This window comes from Heptranchias perlo, chromosome 4 (genome assembly GCF_035084215.1).
Source record: "Heptranchias perlo isolate sHepPer1 chromosome 4, sHepPer1.hap1, whole genome shotgun sequence".
In the NCBI taxonomy this organism is placed as follows: Eukaryota; Metazoa; Chordata; class Chondrichthyes; order Hexanchiformes; family Hexanchidae; genus Heptranchias; species Heptranchias perlo.
This window is the reverse complement of record NC_090328.1, coordinates 30,175-47,634: the sequence shown is the minus strand read 5'-3', so window position 1 is coordinate 47,634 and position 17,460 is coordinate 30,175. Positions and strand designations below refer to the sequence as shown.

The window sequence follows — 17,460 nt, the reverse complement described above, 5'->3', positions numbered from 1 at the left end:
TGCAGGCAGTCAGTGAAAAGTAAAGTGGTGACAGAAACAAAAGGCAGTAAGGGAGAGTGTACAAAACATGACTGGACAGATGGTCTGAGAAAGCAGGGCAAAGACCAAGGGAAGTCTAGATTAAACTGCATTTATTTCAATGCAAGAAGTCTGATGGGCAAGGCAGATGAACTCAGGGCATGGATGGGTACATGGGACTGGGATGTTATAGCTATTACAGAAACATGGCTAAGGGAGGGGCAGGACTGGCAGCTCAATGTTCCAGGGTACAGATGCTATAGGAAAGATAGAGCAGGAGGTAAGAGAGGAGGGGGAGTTGCGTTCTTGATTAGGGAAAACATCACGGCAGTAGTGAGAGGGGATATATCCGAGGGTTCGCCCACTGAGTCTATATTGGTAGAACTGAAAAATAAGAAGGGAGAGATCACTTTGATAGGATTGTACTACAGACCCCCAAATAGTCAACGGGAAATTGAGGAGCAAATATGTAAGGAGATTACAGACAGCTGCAAGAAAAATAGGGTGGTAATAGTAGGGGACTTTAACTTTCCCAACATTGACTGGGACAGCCATAGCATTAGGGGCTTGGATGGAGAGAAATTTGTTGAGTGTATTCAGGAGGAATTTCTCATTCAGTATGTGGATGGCCCGACTAGAGAGGGGGCAAAACTTGACTTCCTCTTGGGAAATAAGGAAGGGCAGGTGACAGAAGTGTTAGTGAGGGATCACTTTGGGACCAGTGATCATAATTCCATTAGTTTTAAGATAACTATGGAGATTATTAAACTAGAAAGGGTGCAGAAAAGATTTACTAGGATGCTACCGGGACTTGATGGTTTGACTTATAGGGAGAGGTTAGATAGACTGGGACTTTTTTCCCTGGAGAGTAGGAGGTTTAGGGGTGATCTTATAGAAGTCTATAAAATAATGAGGGGCATAGATAAGGTAGATAGTCAAAATATTTTCCCAAAGGTAGGGGAGTCTATAACGAGGGGACATAGATTTAAGGTGAGAGGGGAGAGATACAAAACGGTCCAGAGGGGCAATTTTTTCACTCAAAGGGTGGTGAGTGTCTGGAACGAGCTGCCAGAGGCAGTAGTAGAGGCGGGTACAATTTTGTCTTTTAAAAAGCATTTGGACAGTTACATGGGTAAGATGGGTATAGAGGGATATGGGCCAAGTGCAGGCAATTGGTATAAACTGGGCGACATGGACATGTTGGCCCGAAGGGCCTGTTTCCATGTTGTAAACTTCTACAAAAGAAAAATCAGGATAGGGATCGGGTCACTGAGATACACATGATTAACTCACAGGTAATGTCAGTGAAATGGCAGAAATATTAAATAATTACTTTGCCTCAGTATTTACCAGGGACACTAACAAGGTGGGCATGACATCAGAAGAAGGGATCAAAAATAGATTTTAAAACATTTAAGATAGAAAGGGGGGAGATAATTGATAAATTAATCAAACTTCGAGAGGATAAAACCCCTGGTCCGGACGGATTGTATCGGTCCATATTAAAAAATGTTCGGGAGGAGATAGCAGAGGCACTATTACATATATATAAAAATTCATCAGAAAAGCAATAGTGCTGGAGGACTGGCAGACAGATAATGAAATTCATATATTTAAAAAGGAAGATCGAACAAGTCCCGGGGACTATAGACCAATTAGCTGAACGTCGGTGGTTTCCTCAGGAATGTAAGAAATAGGAGCAGGAGTCGGCCATACAGCCCCTCGAGCCTGCTCCGCCATTCAATCAGATCATGGCTGATCTTCGACCTCAACTCCACTTTCCCGCCCGATCCCCATATCCCTTGATTCCCCTAGAGTCCAGAAATCTATCGATCTCAGCCTTGAATATACTCAACAAATGAGCTTCCACAGCCCTCTGGGGTAGAGAATTCCAAAGATTCACAACCCTCTGAGTGAAGAAATTCCTCCTCATCTCAGTCTTAAATGACCGACCCCTTATCCTGAGACTATGCCTCTGGTTCTGGACTCTCCAACCAGGGGAAACAGCCTCTCAGCCTCTACCTGGTCAAGCCCCCTCAGAATCTTCCATGTTTCAGTGAGATCACCTCTCATTCTTCTAAACTCCAGAGAGTATAGGCCCATTCTACTCAATCTCTCCTCATAGGACAACCCTCTCATCCCAGGAATCAATCTAGTGAACCTTCGTTGCACCGCCTCTAAGGCAAGTATATCCTTCCTTAGATAAGGAGACCAAAACTGTACACAGTACTCCAGGTGAGGTCTCACCAAAGCCCTGTACAATTGTAGTAAGACTTCCTTACTCTTATACTCCAATCCCCCTGCAATAAAGGCCAACATGCAATTTGCTTCCCTGACTGTCTGCTGTACCTGCATACTAACTTTTTGTGTTTCTTGTACAAGGACACCCAAATCTCTCTGAACACCAACATTTGATAGTTTCTCACCATTTAAAAAATATTCTGTTTTTCTATTCTTCCTACCAAAGTGAATAACCTCACATTTCCCCACATTATACTCCATCTGCCACCTTCTTGCCCACTCACTTAACCTGTCTATATCCCTTTCAAAAATGCAATAGAAAAATATCTAGAAACCGAAAATATAATAAAGAATAGTCAGCACGGATTTCAGAAGGGAAGGTCATGCTCGACCAACCTTATTGAATTCTTTGAAGAAATAACAGCAAGGGTAGACAAGGGTTTTGTAGTAGAGGTAATATATTTGGATTTTGCAAAAGGCCCACAGAGTAGACTCATGACTAAGATCAGAGGATGTGGAATCAGGCGACAAGTAGCAGAATAGATAGCAAGCTGGCTACAAAACAGAAAACAGAGAGTAGTGGTTGAGGGTAGTTACTCAGTCTGACAAAAGGTGGGAGGTGATGTTCCCCAAGGATCGGTGCTGGGACCACTGTTGTTCACCATTTACATAAATGATTGAAGTACAATTTCAAAATTTGCGGATGGCCCCAAATTATATATAGGGGGTAAAGTTAATACTGAGGAAGACTGACAAAATACAGGAAGACATTAATAAACTTGCAGAATGGGCGTGTAATTGGCAAATGAATTTCAATATAGATAAGTGTGAGGTGGTACATTTTGGCAGGAAGAATAAGGAGGTCACATACTGCTTGGATAATATTACAGAGAGGGAGGTGCTGGAAGTCTTAACGCGCATCAAGGTAGATAAATCTCCGGGACCTGATGAAATGTATCCCAGGACGTTATGGGAGGTTAGGGAGGAAATTGCGGGTCCCCTAGCAGAGATATTTGAATCATCCACCGCTACAGGTGAGGTGCCTGAAGATTGGAGGGTAGCAAATGTTGTGCCTTTGTTTAAGAAGGGCGGCAGGGAAAAGCCTGGGAACTACAGACCAGTGAGCCTGACATCTGTAGTGGGTAAGTTGTTAGAGGGTATTCTGAGGGACAGAATCTACAGGCATTTGGAGAGGCAGGGACTAATTAGGAACAGTCAGCATGGTTTTGTGAGAGGAAAATCATGTCTCACGAATTTGATTGAGTTTTTTGAAGGGGTAACCAAGAAGATAGATGAGGGCTGTGCAGTAGACGTGGTCTACATGGACTTCAGCAAAGCATTTGACAAGGTACCGCATGGTAGGTTGTTACATAAGGTTAAATCTCATGGGATCCAAGGTGAGGTAGCCAATTGGATACAAAATTGGCTTGACGACAGAAGACAGAGGGTGGTTGTCGAGGGTTGTTTTTCAAACTGGATGCCTGTGTCCAGCGGTGTGCCTCAGGGATCGGTGCTGGGTCCGCTGTTATTTGTTATTTATATTAATGATTTGGATGAGAATTTAGGAGGCATGGTTAGTAAGTTTGCAGATGACACCAAGATTGGTGGCATTGTGGACAGTGAAGAAGGTTATCTAGGATTGCAACGGGATCTTGATAAATTGGGCCAGTGGGCCGATGAATGGCAGATGGAGTTTAATTTAGATAAATGTGAGGTGATGCATTTTGGTAGATCGAATCGGGCCAGGACCTACTCCGTTAATGGTAGGGCGTTGGGGAGAGTTATAGAACAAAGAGATCTGGGAGTACAGATTCATAGCTCCTTGAAAGTGGAGTCACAGGTGGATAGGGTGGTGAAGAAGGCATTCAGCATGCTTGGTTTCATTGGTCAGAACATTGAATGCAGGAGTTGGGATGTCTTGTTGAAGTTGTACAGGGCATTGGTGAGGCCACACTTGGAGTACTGTGTACAGTTCTGGTCACCCTATTATAGAAAGGATATTATTAAACTAGAAAGAGTGCAGAAAAGATTTACTAGGATGCTACCGGGACTTGATGGTTTGACTTACAGGGAGAGGTTAGACAGACTGGGACTTTATTCCCTGGAGAGTAGGAGGTTAAGGGGTGATCTTATAGAAGTCTATAAAATAATGAGGGGCATAGATAAGGTCGATAGTCAAAATCTTTTCCCAAAGGTAGGGGAGTCTATTACGAGGGGGCACAGATTTAAGGTGAGAGGGGAGAGATACAAAAGGATCCAGAGGGGCAATTTTTTCACTCAAAGGGTGGTGAGTGTCTGGAACGAGCTGCCAGAGGCAGTAGTAGAGGCGGGTACAATTTTGTCTTTTAAAAAGCATTTGGACAGTTTCATGGGGAAGATGGGTATCGAGGGATATGGGCCAAGTGCAGGCAATTGGGACTAGCTTAGTGGTATAAACTGGGCGACATGGACATGTTGGGCCGAAGGGCCTGTTTCCATGTTGTAACTTCTATGATTCTATGAATCTAAAAGGGGTCGAGGAGCAGAGGGATCGAGGGGTACAGATACACAAATCACTAAAAGTAGTAATGCAGGTTAATAAGCTCAAGGGATTAAATAGCCTCTTCCTGTTCCTATGTTCCTAAGCCATTTTTAAAAAGCCAACCAAGCACTGGGGTTCATTTCTAAGGACATAGAATTGAAAAGCAGAGAAGTTATATTAAATTTATATAGAATCTTGGTTAGACTGCCCTTGGAGTACTGCAAACAGTTCTGGTCTCCATATTATAAAAAGGATATAGAGGCACTGGAGAAAGTACGAAAAAGATTTACGAGGATGACACCAGAACTGAGAGGTTATCCTTATCACGTAAGATTGAGCAGGCTGGGGCTCTTTTCTCTCGCAAAGAGAAGACTGAGGGGTGACCTAAAGAATCATAGCAAATTGATGGCGCAGAAGGAGGCCAGTCGGCCCATCGTGTCCTTGCTAGCTGAAAATGAGCCACCCAGCCGAATCCCACTTTCCAGCACTTGGTCCGTAGCCCTGTAGGTTACAGCACTTCAGGTGCATGTCCAGATACTTTTTAAATGAGTTGAGGGTTTCTGCCTCTCCCACCCTTTCAGGCAGTGAGTTTCAGACCCCCACCACCCTCTGGGTGTAAAGAATTCTCCTCAGCTCCCCTCTAATCCTTCTACCAATCACTTTAAAATCTATGCCCCCTGGTTATTGACACCTCTGCTAAGGGAAATAGGTCTTTCCTATCCACTCTATCTCGGTCCGTCATTATTTTGTGCACCTCAATTAAATCTCCCCTCAGTCTCCTCTGTTCCAAAGAAAACAACCCCAGCCTATCCAATCTTTCCTCATAGCTAAAATTCTCCAGTCCTGGCAACATCCTCGTAAATCTCCTCTGTACTCTCTCTAGTGCAATTACATCCTTCCTGTAATGTGGTGACCAGAACTGTACGCAGTACTCAAACTGTGGCCTAACCAGTGTTTTATACAGTTCTTATATTCTATGCCTCAGCTAATAAAGGAAAGTATCCCGTATGCCTTCATAACTGCCTTATCTACCTGTCCTGCTACCTTCAGGGATCTGTGGACATGCACTCCAGGGTCCCTCACTTCCTGTACACCTCTCAGTATCCTCCCATTTATTGTGTACTCTCTTGCCTTGTTTGCTCTCCCCAAATGCATTACCTCACATTTCTCTGGATTGAATTGCATTTGCCACTTTTCTGCCCACCTGACCAGTCCATTGATATCTTCCTGCAGTCTACAGCTTTGCTCCTCGCTATCAACCATATGGACAATTTTTGTATCATCTGCAAACTTCCTACATGCTCCCTACATTTAATTCGAAATCATTAATATATATCACAAAAAGCAAGGAACCTCGTACTGAGCCCTGCGGAACCCCACTGGAAACAGCCTTCCAGTCACAATTACACCCGTCGACCATTACCCTTTGCTTCCTGCCACTGAGCCAATTTTGGATCCAATTTGCCACTTTCCCTTGGATCCCATGGGCCTTTACTTTTTTGACCATTCTGCCATGTGGGACCTTGTCAAAAGCCTTGCTAAAATCCATGTAGACTACATCAAATGCATTACCCTCATCAACCCTCCTGGTTACTTGCTCAAAAAATTCAATCAATTTTGTCAGACACGACCTTCCCTTAACAAATCCATGCTGGCGGTCCTTGACCTGTCTTTCTAAGTGACGGTTTATCCTGTTCCTCAGAATTGAATTCAATAATTTGCCCACATGGGTAAGATGGGTATGGAGGGATATGGGCCAAGTGCAGGCAACTGGGACTAGCTTAGTGGTATAAACTGGGCGACATGGACATGTTGGGCCGAAGGGCCTGTTTCCATGTTGTAAACTTCTATGATTCTATAATTCTACCATCGATGTTAGACTGACTGGCCTGTAATTACTCGGTCTATCCCTCACTCCCTTTTTAAACAACGGTACAATGTTAGCAGTCCTCCAATCTTCAGGCACTACCCCTGTATCCAGTGAGGATTGGAAAATGATTGTTAAAGCCTCCGCTATTTCCTCCCTGGCTTCCTTTAACAGCCTGGGATACATTTAATCCGGTCCTGGTGATTTATCCACTTCCAAAGATGCTAATCCCTTTAATACTTCCTCTCTCACTATGTTTATCCCGTCCAATATTTCACACTCCTCCTCCTTAACTTCAATCCCTGCATCATCCCTCTCCTTTGTGAAGACAGATGCAAAGTATTCATTAAGAACCATACCCACATCTTCCACCTCCACACATAATTTACCTTTTTGGTCTCTAATAGGCCCTACTCTTTCCTTAGTTATCCTCTTGCTCTTAATATATTTATAAAACATCTTTGGGTTTTCCTTGATTTTACTTGCCAGTATTTTTTCATGCCCTCTCTTTGCTTTCCTAATTTCCTTTTTAATTTTCCCCCCTGCACTTTCTATACTCCTCTCGGCTTTCTGCAGTATTGAGTTCTCGGTGTCTGACATAAGCTTCCCTTTTTCTGCCTTATCTTACCCTGAATGCTCTTTGTCATCCAGGGGGCTCTAGATTTGGCAGCCCCTCCGTTTTTCTTTGTGGGAACATGTTTACTCTGAACCCCTTGAATCACCCCTTTGAATGTCTCCCACTGCTCTGATACTGATTTACCTTCAAATCGCTGTTTCCAGTTTACTTTTACTAAATCACTTCTCAGCTTAGTAAAATTGGCCTTTCCCCAATTGAAAACATTATCTCCTGTTCTATCTTTGTCCTTTTCCATAACTATGCTAAATCTAACTGTATTATGATCACTCCCACCAAAATGCTCTCCCACTGCTACTCCTTCCACCTGCCCAGCTTCATTCCCTAAAACTAAATCCAGAACTGCCCCTGCTCTCGTTGGGCTTGCTACATATTGGCTAAAAAAGTTCTCCTGAACGCAACTTAAGAATTCTGCACCCTCTATACCATTCACACTGTTTGTATCCCAGTTAATATTAGGGTAGTTGAAATCCCCTATTACTGCCCTATTGTTTTTGCACTTCTCAGAAATTTGCCTACATTATTTGCTCCTCTATCTCCCTCTGATTGTCTGGGGGTCTATAGTTCACTCCCAGTAATGTGACTGCCCCTTTTTTTGTTCTTTAGCTCAACCCAAAAGGCCTCATTTGATGATCTTTCTAACATATCATCCCTCCTCACAACTGTAATTGTTTCTTTAATCAATATTGCCGCCCCCCCTCCTTTTCTTCCCCCCCTCTCTATCTCGTCTGAAAACCCTGTAACCAGGAACGTTGAGCTGCCATTCCTGCCCCTGATTAAGCCGTTTCTGTAATAGCTAAGATACCATACTGCCACGTGTCTATCTGTGCCCTCAGCTTACCTTGCATTGAGGTAAATACCATTAAACACTGCCAAACTCCTTTGTTGTTTATTTTCTAACCTTTGTTTCCTCTGCCTTCCAAACTTGCTTGCTAATTTTCTGCCTTCCATTTCCAGTTCTGATTCTCTCCCATCTGAATCTACACTCAGGTTCCCATCCCCCTGCCAAGCTATTTTAAATCCTCCCCAACAGCACCAGAAAACCTCCCCGCAAGGATATTGGTCCCGGCCCTGTTGAGGTGCAACCCGACCGGCTTGTACAGGTCCCACCTCCCCCAGAACTGGTCCCAATGCCCCAGGAATCTAAAGCCCTCCCTCCTGCACCATCTCTCCAGCCACGCATTCATCTGCTCTGTCCTCCTGTTTCTATACTCACTAGCACGTGGCACTGGGAGTAATCCGGAGATTACTACCTGTGAGGTCCTGCTTCTTAATCTCTTTCCTAACTCCTTAAAATCTGCCTGCATCCCTCTTTCTACTTTTGTCATTGGTACCGATATGGACCATGACCTCCGGCTGTTCACCCTCCCCCCTCAGAATGTTCTGCAGCCGCTCAGTGACATCCTTGACCCTGGCACCAGGGAGGCAACATACCATCCTGGAATCACGTCTGCAGTCGCAGAAACGCCCGTCTCTCCCCTAACTATAGAATCCCCGATCACTATCGCTCTCCTGACCTTTCTCCTGCCCCGCTGTACAACTGAGCCACCCATGGTGCTGTGGTCTTGGCTCTGGCTGCACTCCCCAGAGGAACCCTCTCCCCCATCAGTATTCAGAATACTGGTTAGAGAGTGAGATGCCCCCAGGAAAGTCCTGCACTACCTGCCTGGTCCTCCTTGTCTGTCTTGCAGTCACCCAGTCCCTCTCTAGATAGATGTGGAGATGCCGGTGATGGACTGGGGTTGACAATTGTAAACAATTTTACAACACCAAGTTATAGTCCAGCAATTTTATTTTAAATTCACAAGCTTTCGGAGATTTTCTCCTTCCTCAGGCAAATGTTTCAAGATCTCCTTGAAGCCTACGCATTTATACATATTGAACAATAATACATGGTGTTTACAGACTGCCCCTGCAACTGCCCGTTGCCAAGGCAATCACCGTGTTCAGACAGAGAGGTGTTACCTGCAGAACCTCCGAATACACATTCAACAAAAAAACAAACAGGGAAAAAAAACAGAGAAAAAAAAACACAGAGAGAGGCAGAAACATCCGGAAGGCAGAGAGAGCCAGCAAATGACCCATTATATTAAAAACAGATAACATTTGTTCGCTGGTGGGGTAACGTGTAGCGTGACATGAACCCAAGATCCCGGTTGAGGCCGTCCTCATGGGTGCGGAACTTGGCTATCAATTTCTGCTCGACGATTTTGCGTTGTCGTGTGTCTCGAAGGCCGCCTTGGAGTACGCTTACCCGAAGGTCGGTGGATGAATGTCCATGACTGCTGAAGTGTTCCCCGACTGGGAGGGAACCCTCCTGTTTGGCGATTGTTGCGCGGTGTCCGTTCATCCGTTGTCGCAGCGTCTGCATGGTCTCGCCAATGTACCATGCTCTGGGGCATCCTTTCCTGCAACGTATGAGGTAGACAACGTTGGCTGAGTCACATGAGTATGAACCATGCACCTGGTGGGTGGTGTCATCTCGTGTGATGGTGGTATCTGTGTCGATGATCTGGCATGTCTTGCAGAGGTTACCGTGGCAGGGTTGTGTGGCGTCGTGGACGCTGTTCTCTTGAAAGCTAGGTAGTTTGCTGCGAACGATGGTCTGTTTGAGGTTGGGTGGCTGTTTAAAGGCGAGTAGTGGAGGTGTGGGGATGGCCATAGCGAGGTGTTTGTCCTCATTGATGACATGTTGAAGGCTGCGGAGAACATGGCGTAGTTTCTCCGCTCCGGGGAAGTACTGGACGACAAAGGGTACTCTGTTGGTTGCGTCCCGTGTTAGTCTCCTGAGGAGGTCTATGCGATTTTTTGCTGTGGCCCGTCGGAACTGTCGATCGATGAGTCGAGCGTCATATCCCGTTCTTACTAGGGCGTCTTTCAGCGTCTGTAGGTGTCCATCGCGTTCCTCCTCGTCTGAGCAGACCCTGTGTATTCGCAGGGCCTGTCCATAGGGGATGGCCTCTTTGACGTGGTTAGGGTGGAAGCTGGAAAAGTGGAGCATCGTGAGGTTGTCCGTGGGCTTGCGGTAGAGTGAGGTGCTGAGGTGCCCGTCTTTGATGGAGATTCGTGTGTCCAAGAAAGAAACTGATTCTGAGGAGTAGTCCATGGTGAGCTTGATGGTGGGATGGAACTTGTTGATGTTATCGTGTAGTCTCTTTAGTGATTCCTTGCCGTGGGTCCATAGAAAGAAAATGTCGTCGATGTATCTGGTGTATAGTGTTGGTTGGAGGTCTTGTGCAGTGAAGAAGTCCTGCTCGAACTTGTGCATGAAAATGTTGGCGTATTGGGGTGCGAATTTGGTCCCCATGGCTGTTCCGTGTGTTTGGGTAAAGAACTGGTTATCGAAGGTGAAGACATTGTGATCCAGGATGAAGCGGATGAGTTGTAGGATGGCTTCCGGAGATTGGCTGTTGTTGGTGTTGAGTATTGATGCTGTCGCAGCGATGCCGTCATCGTGGGGGATACTGGTGTATAGTGCCGAGACGTCCATCGTGGTGAGAAGTGTTCCTGGTTCAACTGGTCCGTGGGTACTGAGTTTTTGTAGGAAGTCTGTAGTGTCACGACAGAAGCTGGGGGTTCCCTGTACGATGGGTTTCAGGATGCCCTCGATGTATCCAGAGAGGTTCTCACACAGGGTTCCGTTGCCTGATACGATGGGACGTCCGGGTGTGTTGGCTTTGTGTATCTTTGGGAGGCAGTAGAAGTCTCCCACGCGGGGATTACGTGGGATGAGAATGCGTAGGATGCTTTGAAGGTCTGGATCGAAGGTCTTGATCAGTTTGTTGAGCTGGTGGGTGTGTTCTTTGGTCGGATCTGCGGGTAACCGTCTGTAGTGTTCCTGGTTGTCCAGTTGTCGGTATGCTTCTTTGCAATAGTCTGTTCTGTTCTGTATGACTATGGCTCCTCCTTTGTCCGCTGGTTTGATGACGATGTTGCGGTTGGTCTTGAGAGCGTTGATGGCGTTGCGTTGTGCTCGGGTGACATTCTCTCACACTGCCTCTGTCCCTTACTATCTTTCTCTCTCTCACTGTCACTTTCTCCGTTGTCTCTTCTGTCACTCTCTCTCCGTTTCACTCTCTCTCTTTCACTCTCCCTATCACTCTCTCTGCTCTCTCTCTTTCACTCTCTCTCCCTATCACTCTCTTTGCTCTCTCTTTGACTCTCTCTCCCTATCACTCTCTCGGACTCTCTCTCTGCTCTCTCTCTTTCACTCTCTAGATAGAGGTCTTTAAGGTTATGAAAGGGTTTAATAGATTAGACATAGAGAAGATGTTTCCACTTGTGGGGGAGACTAGAACTCGGGGCCATAAATATAAGATAGTCACTAATAAATCCAAAAGGGAATTCAGGAGAAACTTCTTTACCCAGAGAGTGGTGAGAATGTGGAACTCGCTCCCACAAGGAGTAGTTGAGGTGAATAGTGTAGATCCATTTAAGGGGAAGCTCGATAAACACATGAGGGAGAAAGGAATAGAAGGATATGGTGATGGGTTTAGATGAAGATGGGAGGGAGGAGACATGGATCTGTTGGCTCAAATGGCCTGTTCTGTGCTGTACATTCTATGTAATAATTCGATGTAATCTATGTCTCTGTCTGCCCCTCGGTCTGTCTCTCTCACCCTGTTTCTGGCTGCTCTCTCACTGTCACTACTTCTCTCTGTCTCTTCCTCTCTCTTGCTATCTCTGTCTCTCTACTTTCTTGGACTGTCTTTCTCTCTCCCTGCTCTCTCTTGCATTGTCTCTCTCTTTCTTTCTCACTGTCTGTTACATTCTCTCACACTGCCTCTGTCCCTTACTATCTTTCTCTCTCTCACTGTCACTTTCTCCGTTGTCTCTTCTGTCACTCTCTCTCCGTTTCACTCTCTCTCTTTCACTCTCCCTATCACTCTCTCTCTTTCACTCTCCCTATCACTCTCTCTGCTCTCTCTCTTTCACTCTCTCTCCCTATCACTCTCTTTGCTCTCTCTTTGACTCTCTCTCCCTATCACTCTCTCGGACTCTCTCTCTGCTCTCTCTCTTTCACTCTCTCTCCCTATCACTCTCTCACACTCTCTCTGCTCTCTCTCTTTGACTCTCTCTCCCTATCACTCTCTCGGACTCTCTCTCCCTATCACTCTCTCGGACTCTCTCTCTGCTCTTTCTCTTTCACTCTCTCTCCCTATCACTCTCTCTTACACTGTCTATCTCTCTGCTCTCTCTTTGACTCTCTCTCCCTATCACTCTCTCGGATTCTCTCTCTGCTCTTTCTCTTTCACTCTCTCTCCCTATCACTCTCTCTTACACTGTCTATCTCTCTGCTCTCTCTTTGACTCTCTCTCCCTATCACTCTCTCGGACTCTCTCTCTGCTCTTTCTCTTTCACTCTCTCTCCCTATCACTCTCTCTTACACTGTCTATCTCTCTGCTCTCTCTTTCACTCTCTCTCCCTATCACTCTCTCGGACTCTCTCTCTGCTCTTTCTCTTTCACTCTCTCTCCCTATCACTCTCTCTTACACTGTCTATCTCTTTGCTCTCTCTTTCACTCTCTCTCCCTATCACTCTCTCTTACACTCTCTCTTACACTGTCTATCTCTCTGCTCCCTCTTTGACTCTCTCTCCCTATCACTCTCTCGGACTCTCTCTCTGCTCTTTCTCTTTCACTCTCTCTCCCTATCACTCTCTCTTACACTCTCTCTTACACTGTCTATCTCTCTGCTCTCTCTTTGACTCTCTCTCCCTATCACTCTCTCGGACTCTCTCTCTGCTCTTTCTCTTTCACTCTCTCTCCCTATCACTCTCTCGGACTCTCTCTCTGCTCTTTCTCTTTCACTCTCTCTCCCTATCACTCTCTCTTACACTCTCTCTTACACTGTCTATCTCTTTGCTCTCTCTTTGACTCTCTCTCCCTATCACTCTCTCGGACTCTCTCTCTGCTCTTTCTCTTTCACTCTCTCTCCCTATCACTCTCTCTTACACTCTCTCTTACACTGTCTATCTCTCTGCTCTCTCTTTCACTCTCTCTCCCTATCACTCTCTCGGACTCTCTCTCTGCTCTTTCTCTTTCACTCTCTCTCCCTATCACTCTCTCTTACACTGTCTATCTCTTTGCTCTCTCTTTCACTCTCTCTCCCTATCACTCTCTCGGACTCTCTCTCTGCTCTTTCTCTTTCACTCTCTCTCCCTATCACTCTCTCGGACTCTCTCTCTGCTCTTTCTCTTTCACTCTCTCTCCCTATCACTCTCTCTTACACTCTCTCTTACACTGTCTATCTCTCTGCTCTCTCTTTGACTCTCTCTCCCTATCACTCTCTCGGACTCTCTCTCTGCTCTTTCTCTTTCACTCTCTCTCCCTATCACTCTCTCTTACACTGTCTATCTCTCTGCTCTCTCTTTCACTCTCTCTCCCTATCACTCTCTCGGACTCTCTCTCTGCTCTTTCTCTTTCACTCTCTCTCCCTATCACTCTCTCTTACACTGTCTATCTCTTTGCTCTCTCTTTCACTCTCTCTCCCTATCACTCTCTCGGACTCTCTCTCTGCTCTCTCTCTTTCACTCTCTCCCTATCACTCTCTCACACTCTCTCTGCTCTCTCTTTCACTCTCTCCCGATCACTCTCTCTTTTTGGTCGATTTTCTAGTTCTCTGTATCTCTGCCTGTCACTCTCTCTGTGGTCTCCCTTATTCAATCATTTTTCTCTCTGTTCTCTAACTGTAGTTCTCATTCTCTCACTGGATCTCCCATCACCTATTTTTAGTTTCTTTTTCAGAGTTTGTTCTGGGCCAAAGGCAGGTATATGGAGTTAGATCACAGATCAGCCATGATCTTATCAAATGGCGGAGCAGGAACGAGGGGCTGAATGGCCTACTCCTGTTCCTATGTTCCTATGTTCGTTCTCTCACTTTCTCACTTAGAATCATGGAATCACAGAAGTTTACAACATGAAAACAGGCCCTTCGGCCCAACATGTCCATGTCGCCCAGTTTATACCACTAAGCTAGTCCCAATTGCCTGCACTTGGCCCATATCCCTCTATACCCATCTTACCCATGTAACTGTCCAAATGCTTTTTAAAAGACAAAATTGTACCCGCCTCTACTACTGCCTCTGGCAGCTCGTTCCAGACACTCACCACCCTTTGAGTGAAAAAATTGCCCCTCTGGACCCTTTTGTATCTCTCCCCTCTCACCTTAAATCTATGCCCCCTCGTTATAGACTCCCCTACCTTTGGGAAAAGATTTTGATGATCTACCTTATCTATGCCCCTCATTATTTTATAGACTTCTATAAGATCACCCCTTAACCTCCTACTCTCCAGGGAAAAAAGTCCCAGTCTATCTAACCTCTCCCTATAAGTCAAACCATCAAGTCCCGGTAGCATCCTAGTAAATCTTTTTTGCACTCTTTCTAGTTTAATAATATCCTTTCTATAATAGGGTGACCAGAACTGTACACAGTATTCCAAGTGTGGCCTTACTAATGTCTTGTACAACTTCAACAAGACATCCCAACTCCTGCATTCAATGTTCTGACCAATGAAACCAAGCATGCCGAATGCCTTCTTCACCACCCTATCCACCTGTGACTCCACTTTCAAGGAGCTATGAACCTGTACTCCTAGATCTCTTTGTTCTATAACTCTCCACAATGCCCTACCATTAACAGAGTAGGTCCTGGCCCGATTCGATCTACCAAAATGCATCACCTCACATTTATCTAAATTAAACTCCATCTGCCATTCATCGGCCCACTGGCCCAATTTATCAAGATCCCGTTGCAATCCTAGATAACCTTCTTCACTGTCCACAATGCCACCAATCTTGGTGTCATCTGCAAACTTACTAACCATGCCTCCTAAATTCTCATCCAAATCATTAATATAAATAACAAATAACAGCGGACCCAGCACCGATCCCTGAGGCACACCGCTGGTCACAGGCCTCCAGTTTGAAAAACAACCCTCCACAACCACCCTCTGTCTTCTGTCGTCAAGCCAATTTTGTATCCAATTGGCTACCTCACCTTGGATCCCATGAGATTTAACCTTATGTAACAACCTACCATGCGGTACCTTGTCAAAGGCTTTGCTAAAGTCCATGTAGACCACGTCTACTGCACAGCCGTCATCTATCTTCTTGGTTACCCCTTCAAAAAACTCAATCAAATTCATGAGACATGATTTTCCTCTCACAAAACCATGCTGACTGTTCCTAATCAGTCCCTGCCTCTCCAAATGCCTGTAGATCCTGTCCCTCAGAATACCCTCTAACAACTTACCCACTACAGATGTCAGGCTCACCGGTCTGTAGTTCCCAGGCTTTTCCCTGCCGCCCTTCTTAAACAAAGGCACAACATTTGCTACCCTCCAATCTTCAGGCACCTCACCTGTAGCTGTCGATGATTCAAATATCTCTGCTAGGGGACCCGCAATTTCCTCCCTAACCTCCCATAACGTCCTGGGATACATTTCATCAGGTCCCGGAGATTTATCTACCTTGATGCGCATTAAGACTTCCAGCACCTCCCTCTCTGTAATATGTACACTCCTCAAGACATCACTATTTATTTCCCCAAGTTCCCTAACATCCATGCCTTTCTCAACCGTAAATACCGATGTGAAATATTCATTCAGGATCTCACCCATCTCTTGTGGATCCACACATAGATGACCTTGTTGATCCTTAAGAGGCCCTACTCTCTCCCTAGTTACTCTTTTGCCCTTTATGTATTTGTAGAAGCTCTTTGGATTCTCTCTCTCACTTTCTCTCTCTCCTTCACTTTCTCTCTCTCTCTCTTTCTCTCTCTCACTTTCTTTCCCTCTCTCACTCTCTCTCACTCTCTTTCTCTCACTTTCTCTCTCTCACTTTCGCTCACTCTCACTTTCTCTCTCTCACTTTCGCTCACTCTCACTTTCTCTCTCTCTCACTCACTCTCACTTTCTCTCTCTCACTTTCGCTCACTCTCACTTTCTCTCTCCCTCACTTTCACTCTCGTTCACTTTCTCTCTCTCACTCTCACTTTCTCTCTCTCCTCTCCCCATCTCTCAAGCTGAGATAAAAGGGTGGTGGAGAGGCTTTGAGGGGTAACAGATTACTCAGCCTCTGACCTGCTCTTGCAGCCAGTGCTGACGTGGTTGGTCCAGTTCATCTTCTGGTCATTGGTAACTCCCCACCCCACCAATGCTGACTCAACGATGGTAATGCCGTTGAATGTCAAGGGGTGGTGGTTAGACTCTCTCTTGTTGGAGATGGTCATTGCCTGGCACGAATGTTACTTGCCACTTATCAGCCCAAGCCTGGATGTTGTCCAGTCTTGCTGCATGCGGGCTCGGACTGCTTCATTATCTGAGGGGTTGCGAATGGAACTGAACACTGTGCAATCATCAGCGAACATCCCCATTTCTGACCTTATGATGGAGGGAAGGTCATTGATGAAGCAGCTGAAGATGGTTGGGCCTAGGACACTGCCCTGAGGAACTCCTGCAGCAATGTCCTGGGGCTGAGATGATTGGCCTCCGACAACCACTACCATCTTCCTTTGTGATAGGTATGACTCCAGCCACTGGAGAATCTTTCCCCGATCCCCACTGTCACCTGTTGCCAGAGCTCCTCAGTGCCCCACTCGGTCAAATGCTTCATTCAGACCAGCGCTGGGGGTTTCAGGTCTTCTTAGTGCTCGTCTCACTCACTGTGTGTCTGTTTTACTCGATGCAGGACTTCCAGCCCATTCTGCAGAGGAAGCCGGTGGAAAGTGAGGTTGTTGCTAGCAGCTCTCCTGAGCTCTCAGTGGAGACGTCTTCAAACACACCCCCCGACGATATGGCAGCGACTCGACGGAGAATTCCGAAAGCAGGAAACGTTCCATAAGCAGCAGGTCCCACCGGCTCAGCGTAAATTAACAGGAATAAATGCACATCCAAATCAATCTCTAATATGTCACTCTTTGTCTCCCAAAGTCCTAAGTATCATGAGGTTTGAGATCCCTTTTCTCTCTGGGGTCCAGACATGAGCCTGTCTCTCTCGAGTCCAGACATGAGCCTGTCCCTCCCTCTCTGGGGTCCAGACATGATCCTGCCTCTCCCTCTCTGGGATCCAGACATGAGCCTGTCCCTCCCTCTCTGGGGTCCAGACATGAGCCTGTCCCTCCCTCTCTGGGGTCCAGACATGAGCCTGTCCCTCCCTCTCTGGGGTCCAGACATGAGCC

The 17,460-nt window shown here is 46.1% G+C and overlaps 1 protein-coding gene across 1 annotated transcript in view; it reads left to right on the top strand.

Annotated features, from left to right (window-relative positions):
* Positions 1-17,181, top strand: part of spef2 (sperm flagellar 2) — a 326,363-nt gene extending 309,182 nt beyond the window's left edge. Inside the window, exon 35 of the mRNA XM_067982078.1 lies at positions 16,971-17,181. Within this exon, the coding sequence (XP_067838179.1) occupies positions 16,971-17,123 (153 nt within the window). The 3' untranslated portion in view covers positions 17,124-17,181. The remainder of the gene's footprint in view (positions 1-16,970) is intronic.
* Positions 17,182-17,460: the final 279 nt, after the last annotated feature.